Source organism: Oreochromis niloticus, linkage group LG3 (genome assembly GCF_001858045.2).
Source record: "Oreochromis niloticus isolate F11D_XX linkage group LG3, O_niloticus_UMD_NMBU, whole genome shotgun sequence".
Taxonomy (NCBI): Eukaryota; Metazoa; Chordata; class Actinopteri; order Cichliformes; family Cichlidae; genus Oreochromis; species Oreochromis niloticus.
Window position 1 is genome coordinate 22799467 of NC_031967.2, and position 19222 is coordinate 22818688.

General features: G+C 41.1%; 2 protein-coding genes across 2 annotated transcripts in view; both read right to left on the minus strand.

Annotated features, from left to right (window-relative positions):
• LOC106098407 (poly [ADP-ribose] polymerase 14) overlaps positions 1-19222 on the minus strand; it is a 208140-nt gene that overhangs the window by 93742 nt on the left and 95176 nt on the right. The gene's annotated exons all lie outside the window — the stretch shown is intronic.
• Positions 16212-19222, minus strand: part of LOC109197684 (alpha-2-macroglobulin) — a 33249-nt gene continuing 30238 nt past the window's right edge. The window contains exons 28-36 of the mRNA XM_019353388.2: positions 18642-18804; positions 18382-18569; positions 17993-18205; positions 17218-17339; positions 17003-17093; positions 16823-16891; positions 16632-16737; positions 16430-16471; positions 16212-16293 (exon numbers count right to left, since the gene is read on the minus strand). Coding sequence (XP_019208933.1) covers positions 16289-16293; positions 16430-16471; positions 16632-16737; positions 16823-16891; positions 17003-17093; positions 17218-17339; positions 17993-18205; positions 18382-18569; positions 18642-18804 — 999 coding nt within the window. The 3' untranslated portion in view covers positions 16212-16288. The remainder of the gene's footprint in view (positions 16294-16429; positions 16472-16631; positions 16738-16822; positions 16892-17002; positions 17094-17217; positions 17340-17992; positions 18206-18381; positions 18570-18641; positions 18805-19222) is intronic.

Genomic DNA, 19222 nt, shown 5'->3' on the forward strand with positions numbered 1-19222 from the left:
TGTGTATGTTGAACGAGACACCACCCTGAAACTTACTCTACTTGAGCGACCAAAGTCAGTGGAGGAGCTGAAAGAAATAATTCAAGAGAGGTTCAAGCCAAGACTGAATGGGGACTTTAGCCTTCACTATGTCCTCATGGACACAACCTATGCCCTATGTCGCCAAGAAATTGTTGGAGCTGTTGGAGCTCCACGAGTGAGAGACATCGTGGACAGATGGCCAGCCCTACTTATGGAGTCACAGGTAAAAAAATAAAATATAAAATATGTATGTATATATATATATATATATATATATATATATATATATATATATATAGATGTGTGTGTGTGTGTGTGTGTGTATATATGTCTGTCTGTCTCTTTACTGTTCTCCCAGTTTTTAAAAGTCTAGATTTTCAAACAATTTACCAAAAAGCAAATGACAGATGTAAAATGACAACACATCACTCTGTGACGTATTTTTTTCCCCCATTCACAGTAAACAAAGTCTCTAGAAGTTTATTTATTTAAATTTCCTTTAGATAACATTACAAAGAATGACGAATAACTTTCTATTTTGGCCTTGGTTCTGACTAGAATTGCTCTGGTTTTGCTAACCTGAGAACTTTTTAAAATGCATTCACATTTCTGCTCCTAATTCATCTTTGTTCATTTCTGTGTATTTCTGTTCATGTACAGGTGGTTGCAGAGTTCCACCGAATCAAGAATGTTAACCTGCGCACTCAATTCTACAAGGAGCTGGACAGACACACGCCTAGACTCATCACTTTGTTCCGAGACAAGGCCATCAAGACTGGCAAGATTGCAGAGGAGCTAGCAAAGCTCATGAGAATTTATGACATTCAGGTAAATTTTTCATTTCACATGATTCAGAATTACATTAACAAATGGTTTGTACACAGCTGTAAGAAGCCATAGTGTCAATTGCTTCAACTGTGCCCCCACGATTAAGTGATTATGCCATGGATACAAGGTTGTCATTTTAGGAGAAGGACATCTTGACAAAATGTATCCTTTCAAAAAGTGTTGTGTTAAAAAGATTTATCAGCTTCAATTTAAAGAAGTCCAAACAAGTACTGTTTTTGTAAAAATTGGTTTACATTTGGAAGTTTTTCCTTTGTGAGTTGTTGATGTATTTACAATGGAAACTTATTAATTTAAAATGTGTATTACTAAAAATACGGTTATCCAAAATACTGAATTTACCATCTTTAGCCCGTTACACAAAAAGTTTGGACACCCCTGATCTATAACAATGACAATCAGAACATGGCTATCCAACACTTTGTTTTTACTCTGCATTTGTGTAAATACTATTCTAATAGATATTGTATGTTCATCTAGGAACAGCGTGATGTAAATACAAGACGGGTCCTCGTCCTTCATGCACTTCCTGTGTACCTGCGTGAAGATGCCTCCACGCTATTCAGGACTTGTGATGTAAGTGTACTGCCCTCAGCATCAACCCCTTTGCCTAGCTGTTCAGTCGAATATATCACTCAGAACTCAAGGAGAACCAGGGTGTATATCAGGAAGGAGGTTCAACACAGTCCTCATCTGACTTGTTTTCTCCCATATATCAACTATTGTTGAATAAGATTGCAAGAAGATTGTTACGCATAAACCAGAAAACATGAAAATAGTTGAAAGATTATTAAACAAAAACAAATCCACAGATGAAAACTCTCTCCCTTTCTAAAATTCAAGTGTTCTATTTTTTTGGAGGTGCCATGTTGTGGTCAGAGAAATGTTTGGTAAATAACAAAAACAAATATCTTGACATATATTTATTATTGAAAACATTTATTTAAACATATGTTTTGAAACCAAACCCAAATTAAGATTATTGTAATGCATCATGATGTATCAAATTAAATCGTTGACATTATAATCCTAAAAGAAACGTGCGACTTATGAAGATTCACACCTCTAATCAATAGCATGATTTGTGTCCTTGAGGGGCTGAACTCATTCTTGTATTATTTGTGTTTTGCAGTCAGCAGATGGTCCAGACCTCACTGACACTCCTGTGGCTCTGCTGACAGTTGTCACGGATGACACTACTGATTCGGCCCTCTTCAGTCCCGAAAGCATCTGCATTGTCGTTGAGGATGAAATACTTGTGAATGGTCCCACAAATCTGGCTGACTCATTTCTCCTGCTCTTTGGGTACATCTATGCACTAGACCTACAATACCCAAAGAAAGTTGAGCTTACATTCACATTTATCCAGAAGGTTGTGATGTGCCTTGAGGACAACAAACCACTGAAAGGGCGTCTACTGATGCTGAAGAATGATTTGTTCAATGAGTGAATCACTCAGAATGGACTACTTGTTGAGCTGAGTATTGAGGAAGCTTTTTTTTTTTCCTAATCATTTGGCTCTTCTACTTTAAATTTAAAGTGAATGACTGCTCATTTCGTGGACTATTCATGTTTAACGTTCTGTTGCCTAATACCTTAATGCACTGCCTTGATGTTTGTTACCTATGAAGTACAGCAGTGGAAACCAGTACATTTTTTTTATGTATTTTTAAAATAAGTGAGCTGCAGCTGTCAAGGTACAGTAAGTGTTAAATGCCTCAATGTTCTAATGGCTGCAATTGCTGTTAATACTGAAAATGTTATTTAATTTTAGAATTGAGATGGAGACCCTTGGAGTCTTTCTTTTGTTTTATTTATGAAGCACTTTTTTATGAGTGAGCTCCGTTATCCGTGCCTTTTTAAAAGCACATTGTGTTTAATAAAAAAAAGTTGTTAAATTGTTAGTGTTGTTACTTTCATGTTTTCTAACACTTTTAGCTGATTATAATTTACTGGGCAAACAGTTTAGAATTATTCGTAAATGTATTTCCCACAGTATTTTAAAAATATTTATTAGATTTTAAGTGTTATTTCCCATATTATAAGTTAGAAAATATGAAAAAGTTTGAGTTTATTTCCCACATCGTATGAGTTGCAATATGTAAAATATTTTGAGTGTATTTTCCACCTTAATTAAGTTGAAAAATATTGAACATTTTGAGTTTATTACTCCCTAATTATAAGTTGAGGAATATCAACATTTATAAGTTAACATTGAGGTAATTTAAGGCAACTGCAACTGTAATTTTTATTTTAGTTAAACTTAAAACTTTTAAAAACATCACTAAAAAATTGTTGTGTAATCTGTTACACAACAATTTTTGAGTTCTGTGAACTTATTAGGTTTTACAGTGCACTGACAAAGAGAGAAAGTAAGCGAGAGCAAGGAAAAACACAGCAGAGAGCGAGATAGAAAAAAGGTAGGCTAGCATGAGTGTTTGGGGGACCCGACAGGGACACAGTGACTGGAGTGGAGGAAGAGACAGCAGTGACACCCTAGCAACCAGAGTCTGAGCACCGATTTGGGTTGAAGATGGAGCTGCTGCGCCAGAATTTGCATCGGTAGGCAGAGGTCAATTTTGCATCAATAGCCTGGACTATCCAGATGCCAGATGCTGTTATTCTAAGAATCTCAGGGCTTGCTCATGTTCACCGAGAGCAGTGCCCTGCCTGGTCAGGAACTGGAGGAACTGGAGAGGAATATTCTGGAAGAAGTGGTTGCTTACTTGGTATGAGTCCTGTGAGGAGACTGCCAAGTGACGGTCCAGAAGGGATTTGTCCCGCTTGATCCATTACCGAATCCAAGAAACAAAGGACTCCAGGAGGGCAGGCACGATTACTGCAGCTTCAATTCATCACTCCACAAGATGTGCTGTCACTAATTTTCAGTCCAGTTCTTGAGTAAATTTTTTTCATACCTCAGCATTTCCTCTCTGTTTCCCTTCCTTAAGAATGGCTTCTGTTGGTCATTAAGTCCATGATCCAGTTACAGATAGAGATGCTGATTCCAAGATCCACAAGGTTGGTGATCAGCTTGGAGGGAATAACTGTACTGAATGCTGATCAGAAGTCAACAAGCAGCATTCTTGCATAAGTATTCTTGTTCTCCAGCTGTGTACTTCCTCACCTGGACAACAAGAATACTGTGTTCTACTATGTGTGATTAGTGGGTGGTGACAGTTTGTGTCGATTTACCGTTGTGGTGGAGAGCTTGCCTGGGCAGCCTCCAAGGATTCTGTTGCCCTCGATCCCAAAAAAGAAAGTGTAGTTGCTGAGTCTCTGGCTGCTGGCATTATGTCTCACATGCACACTCAGCACTCACTTAGGGTCCTGTGCCGGCCGTTCCCTCTGGTATATTGCCACGGTCGCAGTTTCACGCAGCTAGTGGCTCCTCACTGCGGACCAGTTCTCCAGCCTGCAGAGCAAGCTTCCCTTGCTGTGGCTGCCATGCCCAATGGGCATGTTAGATGTGTGTGGTGCTTGGAGGGGATGCTCCACCATCTTGCTGGAAGAGTGGAGTGTTTTATTTTCATCCAGCACGTGTCAGGGAGCCCCGTCATACCTTTTTTTGGCAGGTGCACCCACTGACCCCCACTCCTACTACGCCTGAGCAAGTTGAGGAAGGTGGATGTCTCACAGGCAATGGCACAATGTCTGGGCCCTCAGGCAGTGTGCCCACTCTCCATCTGCTGTGTGTCTTGGCCCACCCTCCAGCTGCCTCTCCTTGTACCCCATACCGCGTACATACATAATATGTAACGGAGTGGAGAGATAGTCTCTTACTCAGAGAACCAATGGTACAAAGTAACTCAACATTCTAACATCTAAAACCTATTGTATATAATCATTGATTTAATTCCATCATAGATGTTTTTGCCATGTGTTGAAAATAGTTTTGAAACTGATAGAAAAACAGCTAGACTTATCAAAAGGAAAGTGAGACAATATATACACAACAGGGTGATAAGGAGGAGTGGGACACATGGGAAACAACACAGCAGGAGTGAATGAAACAAACAAGACAAGGGAACCAAAACTAAATATAATGCACATGAAATGATAGACTATCAAAATATAAGAGGAACTGGCTAATACAAAGACTAGGACCTTGACACAGTAAGCAATCATGGAGACATGACAGACTAGCACAAGGAGACACAAAACAGGAAACAGGAAGGAAATCACTAAATGGAAAGATAATATATACACGAATAAACTAAAAACGAGGAAATTGACATCAGGAGATGAAACACTATAACAGGAGCTAAACTTTCAAGCAACTAAGAAGAGCCAAAACTAACACACTAAAGAATACATGAATTGAAAAAAAAAAAACCATTAAACAAACAAGAGATCTTCAAGGATAATTAAACAAAACTCAAAACACCGGATAAACTGACCCAGAACCATGACACTTTAACCCACCACTATGTACTTTCAGGACCTGCAACTATATTTTCATATTGTGAAGGAAAAAATGTGAATGCCTTCAGTACATATAATAAAACTATCATATACAAATTATGGAAATGTCTATATCTGTATTTTTGTAGATTTTAAATTGTTGTTATCACAATTCTAAGTTTTTGTGTCAATTTTAGAGTTTGAATTGTTAGTCAGTATATTTGAATTTGGGTTTGTATTTTGGTTTTATTATATTCTACTGTTATTCTGTCAGGTTCTGCTTTTAATGCTTGTTTGAATTCATTTTCACTCTTGCAGGTTTTTGTTTTTTTATTAAAATGTTTATTTCACTGCTGAGGCTCATCTTCACTGAAGATGAGTCACATGACAGAGACTATGTCAAAAGGAGGACTCTGCTGGATAACTTCCAAGCAGAGGCCTTCTGTGCTGAACCTGGTGTAGAAATGTAACCGGGCGAGCGGGTCTGAGACTTCCACCTGTTTATTATATAATTCCAATTTTTTTTTAATCCTTGGCATACATAGTATTTCTTTAATTTGATTAGCTACCTGAAGTCACTTTGTGTTGGTGTTTTTATTTGTCTTTAAAAAAAAAATACATTTTTGCTCCCTCAGAAAGGCTTTTAATGTATCCCAAATTACCAGGCAACAGGGTTTTTTTTTAATCTGGTTTGTGGATGGACTAATTTCTGGAAAGCTTGCTGGGCATAAGATTGCACACTTTACCTCGACTACCTATAGTCGAGGTAAAGTGAACATAACAATAACAATAAGAAATAATAACAAAGTGAACTTTGATCTCTCTCAGAATCCAAGATCATGTTGCAAAATGTTTATTCTTTTATTTTTGTTTTTTTCCACAATCCTTGCAATCTTCTCTTTTCCACTGTGCATGTTATAAGTGTGTGTGCATATGTTGTCTCTGGTTAAATTTAATTAAAAAATTTTCTGAGGAAAAAAAAGAGTGTGGACTGTTAACTTTTGTCCTCTTCTTTACATGACATTTAAAACTGCTGATAATAAGTTTTAAAAAAGAAGCTCTTACACTCAGCTCCTATCAGTGTCACACTGTGTTTCTATTTGCTTTAGTCTTGTTTGGTCTTGATAATCTGTCTTTACGGGAAAAAGATTTGTTTTTTTCTTTTGGGGGAAGGGAAGGGGTGCTGTGGTGGGGCATGTTTAAACATAATACCGTCCAAAGGTTTATAGATTATGGAAAATAAAATTTAAAAAAAAAAATTCTGATTTTTTAACATCTGATATTTTCTGACAAGAAATCAGAGCCTTTTTATCAGTGAGCTAAACTGGTGCCCTTGATACCATCTCTAAATGAACAATACAACAAACTGTGAAGCTGATAGGCTACAGCAGCATAATAAATCTAAATCCTTCAAACCAATTTGTCCACAGTCCACAGTGTCCAGCAGTGGTTAATCTCTGTGGTGTTTCTTGCTGTAATTTCCAACTGTGAACTCCCATCAACTTACTTCTTCTGCACAGATATTTTATACTTATTCCTCCTTTCTCCCCCCTACCATTTGATGTGAGCCACACCCTGTTATCCTCTCTCTGTGACATTTCACCCAGATTAACCAAAGCAGAGGTTAAAGCCGTAAAATCACTTCATTACAAATTACAAAAATTATATTTTCAACCACCATTAGGCCAAACTCCTAATCCTACCTCTGAGGGAGAAGCCAGCCACCCTTCAGAGCATGTTCATTTCCACCATTTGTGTCCGCGATCTCGTCACTACCCACAGCTCGTGACCATAGGTGAGGGTAGGGATGTAGATGGACCGGTAAATTGAGAGCTTCGCTTATACTTTCAGCTCTCTCTTCACCACGACATTCCGGTACAGAGTCTGGATCACTGCAGCCACAGCACCAATCCATCTGTGGATCAACCCTTCTCCCGTCACTCGTGAAGAAGGACAAGCTATAGTATCTTCGACGGGACAAAGAGCTGGTCCAGTGTTCCACGACCAGGACAAAAACTGCATTGTTCCTCCTGTATCTGAGTTTCAACTAACGGAGGAACTCTCCTTTCCATCACCCTGGCATAGACTTTCCCAGGGAAGCTGAGGAGTGTGATCCCCCTATGGTGGGAACACATCCCCCAGTCCCCCTTCTTAAAGATGGAAACCACTAGAGATGGCACGATACCACTTTTTTATGTCCGATACCGATACCGATATCATAAATTTGGATATCTGTCGATACCGATATGAATCCGATATAGTGTGTTTTTTAATCAATAAAACTGTTTTTTTTAATATCTTGCTGCATTTTGTATACCCAGTGTTGGGGAGTAACGGAATACATGTTACGTATTCAGAATACAAAATATGAGTAACTGTATTCCGTTACAGTTACCGTTTAAAAAGGTGGTATTCAGAATACAGTTACTTTGTTGAAATAAATGGATTACACGGCGGTACTTTCCTGTTTCATATTGTCGCGGGTCAGGACTGTTTGGGTTTGTTTGACAGCTATGTTCTGTTGTTCCAGGCGGCAGCGTTACGGTTGCCATGGTTACAGGGTGACGCTCTCTCTCTGCGTGTTTCCTGGGTGAGAGAGCGCTTTTTTGTTGTTGTTGTTGTGCTAAGCTAAAAGGCAGAATGCTACAGGCATAGCTCTAAAGCATGTAGCCTGATGGGCAGTGTAGTCCGTGCTGCAGGGAGAATGGACTACCATACCCGTTATGTGTCTGTGAGCGAGGGAGGGAGAGAAAGGAAAAGTCCGAGCTGTCACGGAGCAAAAACGGGAGCTGGAAGCATGTAAATATAATAATAACCACTGCAGCCAAGAAGAGTGCCTGACGAGCCTAGCTGTAAGTAAGCTATTAAGACTCAACTGTACACTGTGTTCGTGTTTTCCTCCGGAAAAAATAAGTTCCGTTGGAGAAGCCTTTCAACGCCTCTCTCTGTCTCTGGCAAGCAAAGTTGACCCAGACAACAAAGTAAAGCTAGTTTTCGGCTACCAGCCCGACACAAACCTGACGTATTAGCCAGAGGTCCCTTTACTACGTTTCGGAGCCGCGGACCTTCAGTAACAGTAATAAATCATAGCAATAGTACATTCACATAGTTGTAAACAGCATGATAATATATTAAGTATTCCAAAGTATTCAGAATACGTTACTCTCGTTGAGTAACGTAACGGAATACGTTACAGAATACATTTTGGGGCATGTATTCAGTATTCTGTAGTGGAATACATTTTAAAAGTAACCTTCCCAACACTGTGTATAAGTTCATACTCAAGTTTAAATAAACAACAACACTAAAGCTATTCTGTTATACCTGTATGTAAAAAATACACTGCGCCCAAAATATTTCATAGTTCAGCAACACTGATCAATCTAATAAACTTAAACCTACTCCATCCTTCCTATTCTGGTATTTTAAAGAGTACTTAGCAGAAATATTAAGCAACCTAACTAATAGGGTTGCAAACTCCCAGCAAAAGAAAATAGGGAACCACCCCCCACCCTCCACCTCATGATGCTTAATCGATGTAATCAACTTTAATTTGATGCAGTGTGGAAAAAATGCACAGAAATAAATTATTTTTCAAGAATAATTAAATAGATTCAACATCTTTCTTCAACAGAACTGCAGAATTCACAGATGGTACTTTCCCAAAGGAAAAAGTACTATAGCTTACTAGGGTATATTAGACTTAACAGTTACTATATAAAGTAATGGACTTCTATACATTTTACATCAGATTAAAACTTTGGCTGTAAGATTCGGATAATTATTTATTAAAAGCTAGACATTTTAAATGAGAATAAGAAAGAAAAGTATGTCTTTGTGCCCCCTTTTCCCTGTTCATGCCCTGTCGGCCCCCCTGGCTACACTTTGCTAGATCCGCCCCTGCACAGTTACCAGCCGTCAGCTACGTAGAAAAGGATCCTGGTGTAGAAAGTAATATTAAATACATTCTAACAACAGCTTATCAAGCTTAAACGTGCTGCTGTTGTTCAGCCGCTGGTTTCCTCTTTCTGGTGCACAGTGGGCCAAAAACAAAGAAGAGAGACGGACTCGCGACAGAAAAGCCGATCAGCTGATCATTAAGCAGTTTCACGATTGAAGTAGCAGCAGGAGAGGGAGGGAGAGAGAGAGGCAGTCGCTCCATATATCGGTTGTTAAGCTTAACATGGGAACGCTTTACAAACATTCAGAGATGAACTTACACACTTGCTTTACTTCTCTCTGGGATAAGGTCCTGGGAGATGAAATGCTGGTTTGGTAGCGAGGCTACAAATACACACAGCCGCTCTATCACGTGACGCATACTGCTGCAACGGTTATGAGCCGAGTTACGCTGTGTCGCAAGTTTTGTGAGGTGTTTTTTTGATATTTAATGGATCGGATTATATTTTTTATTTCTCGCCGATATCCGATCCAGTAATTTAGGTCAGTATCGGACTGATACCGATACGTAATATCGGATCGGTCCATCTCTAGAAACCACCAGCCCGGTCTGCCAGTCCAGAGGTTCTGTCACTGATCTCCATACAAGACTGCAGAGGTGTATCAACCAAAACAGCCCTACAACATCCAGAGCCTTCAGGAACTCAGGACGAACCTTATCCACCCCAGGGGCCCTGCTGCCAAGGAGTTGTTTAATGGCCTCAGTCACCTCACCCCCAGAGATAGACGGGTCTTTCCCCTCGTCCCCAGACTGCTTCCTCCAAGGAAGATGTGCCAGTGGGATTAAGGAGGTCCTCGAAGTACTCCTTCCACCGCCAGACAATGTTCTCAGTCACGGTCAGCAGTGCTCCCTTCAGACTATACACAGTGCAGATAGAGCACCGCTTTCCTCCCCTCAGTCGCCTGACGGTTTGCCAGAATCTCTTTGAGGCAGTTCGAAAGTGTTTTCCATGATCTCTCTGAACTCTTCCCACACCCAAGTTTTTGCTTCAGCCGGTTGGCCTGTCGGTACCTTTCAGCTGCTTCCGAAGTCCCACAGGCTAACCAAGCCCGATAGGACTTCTTCTTCAGCTTGATGGCTCCTTTCACCTCGGTTGTCCACCATTTGGTTTGGAGGTTACCACCGCGACAGGCACCAACCACACTGAGGCCTCAGCTATGGACCTGCTGAACCTGGTCCGTTCAGACTCGATGTCCCCAGACTCCCTCCGAATGCTATTGAAGCTCTGTCAGAGGTGTGAGTTGAAGATCTCAAGCATCCTCAATATACGTTTAGGTGTGTCCAGCATCCTCCCCTGCCACCTGATCCAACTTACCACCAGGTGGCGCAGGTCCTCTCTTCACCTGAGTGTCCAGAACATATGGACGCAGGTCTGGTGATATGATTATACAATCGATCATCGACATGCGGCCTAGGGTGTCCTGGTGCCATGTGCATTTCTGGCCACCCATATGTTCGAACATGGTGTTCGTTATGGACAAACTGTGGTTTGCACAGAAGTCCAATAACAAAGCACCACACAGGTTTGGATCTGGGAGGCCATTCCTCCCAATAACGACCCTCCAGGTCTCACTGCTCTTGCCCACATGAGCGTTGAAGTCTCCCAGTAGGACAACAGAGTCCCCAGGCGGAGCACCCTTAAGCACTCCAGCCAGGGACTCCAAGAGGGCTGAGTACTCTGAACCGTCATTCGGTGCATAAGCGCAGATGACAGTCAGGATCCATTCCCCGGATTCTTCCCCACAGCGAACAAACCCTCTCGTCCACCAGGAGAAACTTCAACATATAGGCAGCAAGCAGAGGGGAAAGTTGGATACTCACCCCAGCCCGCCGGCCCTCCTGTGGTTGGCTTACAGGAGGATGGGCACATGTCTCTTTTTCGGGCTGTACCAGGCCGGGCCCCAGCCACCAGACGCTTGCCCTTGGGCACCCTACCCGGGCCTGGCTCCAAGGCGGGGAACCGGTAACCCTATCCCAGGCAGGGTGAACTGTTCCCTCAATGTTGTAATCTTAGGGGTCTTTTGAATCACTCTTTGTCTGGTCCCTCATGGAGGACCAGTTTGCCATGGGTGACCCTACCAGGGGGCAAAAGCCCCCTGACAACATAGCCCCTGGGATTCCTGGGATCCCTGGGACACACAATAAAGTAGTGATTCACAGTAGGTCCTTTTTAAAAAAAATTTTTTTTTAGGAAAATTACAGACAAGAAAGACTTTGTAAGAAAAATATTACAAGTATGATTGTGAGTGTTATGATCCTGGGTCATTTTGACCCAGCGTTTTGTGTTTCCTTTTTGTATCACCTTTTGTTTTGTGTTAATTCTGATTTAGTATTAGTTCTTAGGTTTGGTTCTTGTGTTTAGTGCTTTAGTGTTTATCAGCCCTACCTGTGTCTTGTACTCTGTTCGTGTCCCCGAGTTTGTGTTGTAAAACAGTCTGTGTGTTTTCTGTTTTACGTTATAGGTCTGTGTCTCGTCTTGTGAATTAGGTTCAGCTGTGCTCCCCTCCTGTGTGTCATTCCCTCATTACCTTGTGTGTATTTATAGTGTCTGCCTGTGTTCCTCGTCGCGTCGTCTGTGTTACTCAGTATTAATCAATGTTTTTCCGTGTCTCTCTGCATCTCTCTGCCCTGCTTTCTCCTTGCCATTTCCATGTATCTTCCGGTGTCCTTATGTTTTCAGGTTTGTTTATTAGTTTCTCCCGGTTTAGGTTTATGTTTAGTTCAGCCCTTGCTTTTGTTACGTTTTGTGCACTGTAAATAAACTCATTCACATCACCGCCGCATTCACATCCTCCTTCCCATTTCCACACGACTGCTGCCCCAGCCGTGACAGTGAGTGTGTGTAGTGAGTGTGAAGGTGTTAATTTCTATTCAGTACAGGATTAATGCAATTTATGAGAAAATTATAACAATAATGATAATAATACTTAAAGTAACATTAACTCAGTATTATCACCATCATCACCAATAATCATAGTAATGACAATAATGATAACAATAACTATGACCATTGACCAACTATGAATAATAATAACTACAATGATAACAATAACATCATTATAATAAGAATATAAGAAATAACTCATAGTCATGCATCAATGCTGCTAAAATATGCTGGAGGGATGTTTCAGAGGCTGTAGGACAAGGACCAACAAAGTAAAACAGGAAACACATGACAGGCACAGAGACATGGGCTTGACACTGAAACATCAGGAAAAGAGAGAACATGGAGCACAGGGACAGGAGTAAGAAACTGTGACATGAGACACGAATGAATCGGGAACATGAAAATAAACATGAAGACAGAACTAAACCTACCTGCACTAAACATGGGGGGCACAGGAACACAACCCAAGAACTAGAAATCACAAAACACTGAAGAACTAGAGAGCTAGAAAATATAAAAGACTAAACCATGAGAAAACCACTAAATCACAGAATATAAACTAATGAAAACATAAACACTGGGTCACCAGACTCAGGACCATGATGGTAGAGGCTTTTTTTCCCTCTCCTTTCCATCCGTCCCCCTTCTTCTTTCCCAAGAATACTGTGTTCTACTATGTGTGATTAGTGGGTGGTGACAGTTTGTGTCGATTTACCGTTGTGGTGGAGAGCTTGCCTGGGCAGCCTCCAAGGATTCTGTTGCCCTCGATCCCAAAAAAGAAAGTGTAGTTGCTGAGTCCCTGGCTGCTGGCATCATGTCTCACATGCACACTCAGCACCCACTTAGGGTCCTGTGCCGGCCGTTCCCTCTGGTATATTGCCACGGTCGCAGTTTCACGCAGCTAGTGGCTCCTCACTGCGGACCAGTTCTCCAGCCTGCAGAGCAAGCTTCCCTTGCTGTGGCTGCCATGCCCAATGGGCATGTTAGATGCGTGTGGTGTTTGGAGGGGATGCTCCACCGTCTTGCTGGAAGAGTGGAGTGTTTTATTTTCATCCAGCACGTGTCAGGGAGCCCCGTCATACCTTTTTTTGGCAGGTGCACCCACTGACCCCCACTCCCACTACGCCTGAGCAAGTTGAGGAAGGTGGATGTCTCACAGGCAATGGCACAATGTCCAGGCCCTCAGGCAGTGTGTCCACTCTCCATCTGCTGTGTGTCTTGGCCCACCCTCCAGCTGCCTCTCCCTGTACCCCATACCGCGTACATACATAATATGTAACGGAGTGGAGAGATAGTCTCTCACTCAGAGAACCAATGGTACAAAGTAACTCAACATTCTAACATCTAAAACCTATTGTATATAATCATTGATTTAATTCCATCATAGATGTTTTTGCCATGTGTTGAAAATAGTTTTGAAACTGATAGAAAAACAGCTAGACTTATCAAAAGGAAAGTGAGACAATATATACACAACAGGGTGATAAGGAGAAGTGGGACACATGGGAAACAACACAGCAGGAGTGAATGAAACAAACAAGACAAGGGAAACAAAACTAAATATAATGCACATGAAATGATGGACTATCAAAATATAAGAGGAAGTGGCTAATACAAAGACTAGGACCTTGACACAGTAAGCAATCATGGAGACATGACAGACTAGCACAAGGAGACACAAAACAGGAAACAGGAAGGAAATCACTAAATGGAAAGATAATATATACACGAATAAATACAAATTGCCATACCAAGAAACTGGGTTTTTGTATTTAACAAACAATTTAAGCCAAGTCTATCTTTTCTTAAACCACACAGTAGCCTCTCAAGGTTCAAGGTTCAAGGTTCTTTATTCGTCACATGCATAGTTATACGGGGGGGGGGGGCATTATATATAATATATACATTAAGTGAATGTGCAGTAGTAGCATGTATGCAGCAAGCAGGTGAATTCTGTGCATTAAGTGAATTACATAACAATAGACAATCTGACTATTTTACAGAATACACAATATGAACATATTTAAAATTAAAGGAGTTTGAAATGTACATTGTGCCGGTGGGTTTGATGATGATGTGAGAGGGCGGGTGTGTGTGTGTGTGTAGGGGGCGGGGTTGGTTTAGGGCCCGGATGGCTTGGGGAAAGAAGCTCCTCTTGAGTCTCTCTGTCCTTGCCCGGATGATGGGGAACCTTCTACTGGATTGCAGAAGTTGGAACAGTTGTTGCCAGGACGGGACGGGTCCTTCAGTATCTGCGCTGCTCTAGTCCGGCATCTCCTGGTGTAGGTGTCCTGAAGCAGGGGGAGAGCAATCCTGCAACAGCTGTACGGATCACTCTCTGAAGAGCTATTTGGTCCTTAACACAGCTGTTCCCAAACCAGGATGTGATGTTCTGTGTGAGGATGCTCTCCACAGCGCCTGTATAAGGGTTGGTTGTAAAATTTCTTTCCAACAATTTAATTTTTTCTTTCAAATTGTTTTCTAATTCTGCGTCTTTCTTCCTTTTATAGGATGAGCATAAGATAATTCTGCCCCTCAAGACAGCTTTACCAGTTTCCCATAATAAAGTTGGAGAGATGTTTGGAGAATCATTTGATTTTTGTTGGAATGTTTTACCGAGTGTAAAAGAGACTGATGCATGATTGCTTATTGTCTTTGAGTAGATTCGTGTTTCAGATATATCTGGGTGATGTTAGGATGCCTGGGTCGTTGACCCAGAGTTTTGAGTTTATTATATTATTTATCATTTCTAGTCTTTGGTTTCTTGTTAGAGTTTAGTCTTATGGTTTACGTCTCTGTTCCCTCTGTAGCAGTGCCTGCCTGTGAGTCTGTGTCTTTAAGTTCAGTCTGTGTTATGTTTCCTGTTTTACTTTGGAGGTGCATGTCTTATGTTAATGTATCTGGTTTTGCTTCCCCTGTTTCCTTATCCCTGATTTGCCCCAGCTGTTTTTCCCTCCTGTTGCCCATTCCCTGATTACTCCCTCTATGTATTTAAGCCCTGTGTTTCAGTTTGTCGGTGTTGCGATCTACCCTTATCTTGCTGTGTGTTCTGTCTGCGTAAATTTACCTTGGAGTCTCAGTTTGTTACTTTTTTGGAGTTCAGCATTAAAGCTGTATTTAAGTTGACCTTTTGTCTCTGAGTGTCTGCACTTTGGGTCCTTTTCCTGCCTGCACACAGCCGTTTCATAACAGGTGAAGGTGATTACTGGTTAGGGAAAAAATCAATTCTAGATTGATTAACTTGGGAAAAATAAGTGTATTCTTGATCATGAGGATGATACAACCTCCAGCTGACTATAAGCGTCCATGTGGTTTTTTTTTTAATACAGTGGATTGCCATGTTCTATTATTGGGAGAAATCCCAGATCTATCCATCGAATGTTGAAGTATACTTCCTGTCTGTGTCGTGATTGTATTTCTTATTACCTAAGCTAATGTGAATGTTGTAAAATCATGATTACACATATATGCAATGTATACAGTGGAACCCGGACTTACGAAATTAATTGGTTCCCGAGGGTCTTTTGTAAGTAGAAAATTTTTGTAAGTCGAAGCACCCGTCGCGCCTTTTGAGTGAATGATAGGCTATAGGCTAATTGCTAACTGCAACAGCAATACGTCGTTCAAGTGGAACAGCGAAGCGCAAGTACGAAAGCCAAGGGGGTTGTCACATGATTCGGAAGGCATTGTGGGCATTGTGGGCTCAGCCAATCAGAGCCAGCGGATTTCGTTACATGGGCATATTGCCGTTAAGTGCCTTCGTAACTTGAATTTTTCGTTAAATGGAGTATTTGTAAGTCGGGGTTCCACTGTACATACAAAGTTTACACTGGAGAGAAGAGGAATGAAAGTGAATAGACGCGAGACAGAATATATCTGTGTGTGAATGAGAGACAGGTTGGTGACAGAGGAGGGATAGTGGATTCACTGGACAAAGGATGCTGAACATGGAGATGTTAGACAGACGGAAAAAAAAGACCACTGAAGATTTAGTGAATGAAGACATGTGGAGGGTTAGTGTGACAGAATAGCATGGTAAAATTTTATACAAAAGACCTTTTTGTAGATGAAAACAAAACATATGGAGGCATATTTGTGTTTAAAAAGCATCTTTATTAAAATGTAAGCTGTATAACTTGAGTGACAACCTCAGGACTGACTGCACATCTTTAAACTGCAACAAAAGAATAAAACGTAAGGATGCAATTGTGTTAAAATAATCATTTCATTTTCATTGAACAAATATTTACGAAATAAATGTAATTTAATTTTGTGTGAAATGTGGTGTTCTCGCTATAACAGTTTGTTACCTGCAGCTGATGGGTAAATGTATTCAGTCTCAGCTCGGTCACCTGAGAGGGAAAACAAAGTGGAAAAATGTGACTGGCTGTGTGTGTCCAACACATTTAAATTTGATCCTTCAAATTCTGTTAACTGTTGTTTGTTGTACAGCTCCACTAAGGAGCAAAGTGTGTCAGTGTGCTGTTGCAGTGAAGTGAGTTAGAGTTGTACTTGGCTGGTAGTAGTCATAGATTTTGATCACAGCTGGTTTCAGGTTCTCCACTCGAAGTTCTTCTATGATTGTCAAGCTGTAGTTCTTGGGCATGTCCTTTGGTAACTGAACAGAATTAAAAAAACAGAAGACACACTCTGTAACAATACAAACATCATCATCTGGTATCCACACTGTGAATATCTCTCACCTCCTGTAAATACACCAGAACATGATCTTCTGTTTGTTCAACACGATCCACCAATGGGGCACCTTTGAGCTGTGAGGAGACAACATTCTCCTTATTATTATTTTATCATCACCTTTATCTCATCACAAACTGACACATGGTAGCAACATTTCTATTCAGCTAATAACTGCAATAACCCACCATCTTTAAAGACACTTCATTTGGGACAAATCCAGAGAGCATTTTGATATCCAGGATCACCATGTTTGTAGTATTCTCCTTTCCACTGTACCTGTGTTTGAACAGTTAAAAAGTGATTGCACTGATGTGTATCCATAGATGCCACATTTCCAACAGTTATGCCACAGTGGCAAATAAAATACCCCTAGCACTTATCTAATCTGTTAAATACTTACAGGGATTTTATTGTCAGAGTGAGATTGCGTCTGGATTCACTTGTTGCATCAATCTCTGATTTGACCTCCACGCTGAGAGTAGTGACATCAGTGGGACTCAGGATGTTGCAGTGAAGAGAAATCTGCAAAATAGGCAACCAAAAGAGGTTTGCAATTTATAATATTAGTAATAATGAGAAAAATATAAATCTGTTCATGTTTTTATGTTTATGTTTTGCATTTATGTTCAAAATATAGTGGCATCACATTTTACGTGACTGATTACAGTTATGAAGTTATTTTGGTGGTTGTGGCCAGAATAATATGTACACTAATTGTGGGCAGAAATGTCATGTTGATTTGGAGCTTCTTTTATCAAAATATTTAAAATCGAGATGAAGGCTTGGACACAAGGAGGGATCTGGAAATAGAACTGCTGGTTCTTGACTTCAAAATATGCCAGCTAAGACAGTGCAGGCATGTTAGCAGGATGCCTTTATGACACTACCCTCTGGAGATTTTCCAGGCAAATCCAACGGCGAGGATACACAGGGTGTAGCTAGACCTTCCTGGAGATGTTATACATGTCATCTGGCCTTAGTGAAATTCATGATGAAGAACAAAAACAAATAGCATCCTAAATTTGGATAATTTGAGCAAATACATAGATGGATAAGCAAATGTGCTTTTCTGAGTGAAACCACACTTTTGAGTTGTGCTCTTAAGTTTTTTTTCATTATGCTTCTTTATTTGGAAAAAGGAACAAACAGGACGTTGTCACGATACTGTCACTGACCTGCACTGACACACATGCAGTGCCCTTCACCTCCAGGCTGTACTTTCCTGACACGCCCTCCATCGTCTCCTCCTGGTAGAGCAGTTTGTTGCCCGGATTTACATCGAATGTCAGCTGACTGCTGTCAGACTGAACTGTCACTGTGCTTGAACCCTCAGGACTGAACACCAGAGTGGAGTAGAGAGCCAGAGCCTGAAGAGCCACCACTGTGTCCTACAAACAAAATCACAGCTACTACACATACTTACATATATATTTATATTTGTATTTTACAGGACAGCAACAACAAAGTAAAACTTCAGTATTCAGCTTCTCTCAGATAAGTTTTTATTTATCCCAGTGTATATGAACTCAAAGATGAGATTTAAGCTGTTTGGGTGGTGTAGCACCTGAGTGGAGGAGAAGCCTCCGTAGTAGTTCTGCTGGCCAGTCAGCCACCTAATAATGCCAGAGGCATAACCCAGGTCGTCAGCAGCTGTGGAGGCACTGAGTTTGGCCAACAGCACATAAGAACTGATTTCCACTGACAGGGAGGCTGATGTCTCTGCTGCTGTCTGAGACCAGTACAGGAAACCTCCTACAAACATACAATAAAAGTTACAGTTATGGTAATAACACCTGAATGATTTCCTTTTAGATGCTGACTCACCTTCCCTCACTGCAACTGTGTCTAAGTGCTGCAGAAGGTGAGCGCGGGTCTCCGTGTCTCCTGCCAGGGTGAAGACATAGGCTAGCAGAGCTGTAGTGTAGGTGTTGCTGAGGTCATTGATGGACTCCCTGAGACAAGCCAAGCTATTATTCACCACAGGATCCTTTAAAACATCAAAAGAAGAGCCCTATGAAGACAAACTGAACAAGGGACCAGTTCAGGACTAGGGCCCAACTCTGGAGGAGACTCGAGGGAGACTGCCTGGTATTCTCTATAAGAAGACTAAAGAGGCAACATGGGTATGGCCTCCTGTGGCCCACTGTGCCTTGGATATGCAAAAGGTGCCAACTGCAACATATAGTCAAGGTTTCCTAGTATCGTAAATTTCAGTCGCCACCTCGTCCCTCTCCACGACAATAAATCCAACAAAATGTATTCTTGCAGAATGACAGGCATATATAAAGCACATATGAAACAAAACCAAGAAACATATCCACATTTTCAGAAAGGAAAATGTGGATATGTTTCTTGTGTTTAATGTTTGGACAATTAAATGCTTATAAGAAACACCTATTAAAGCA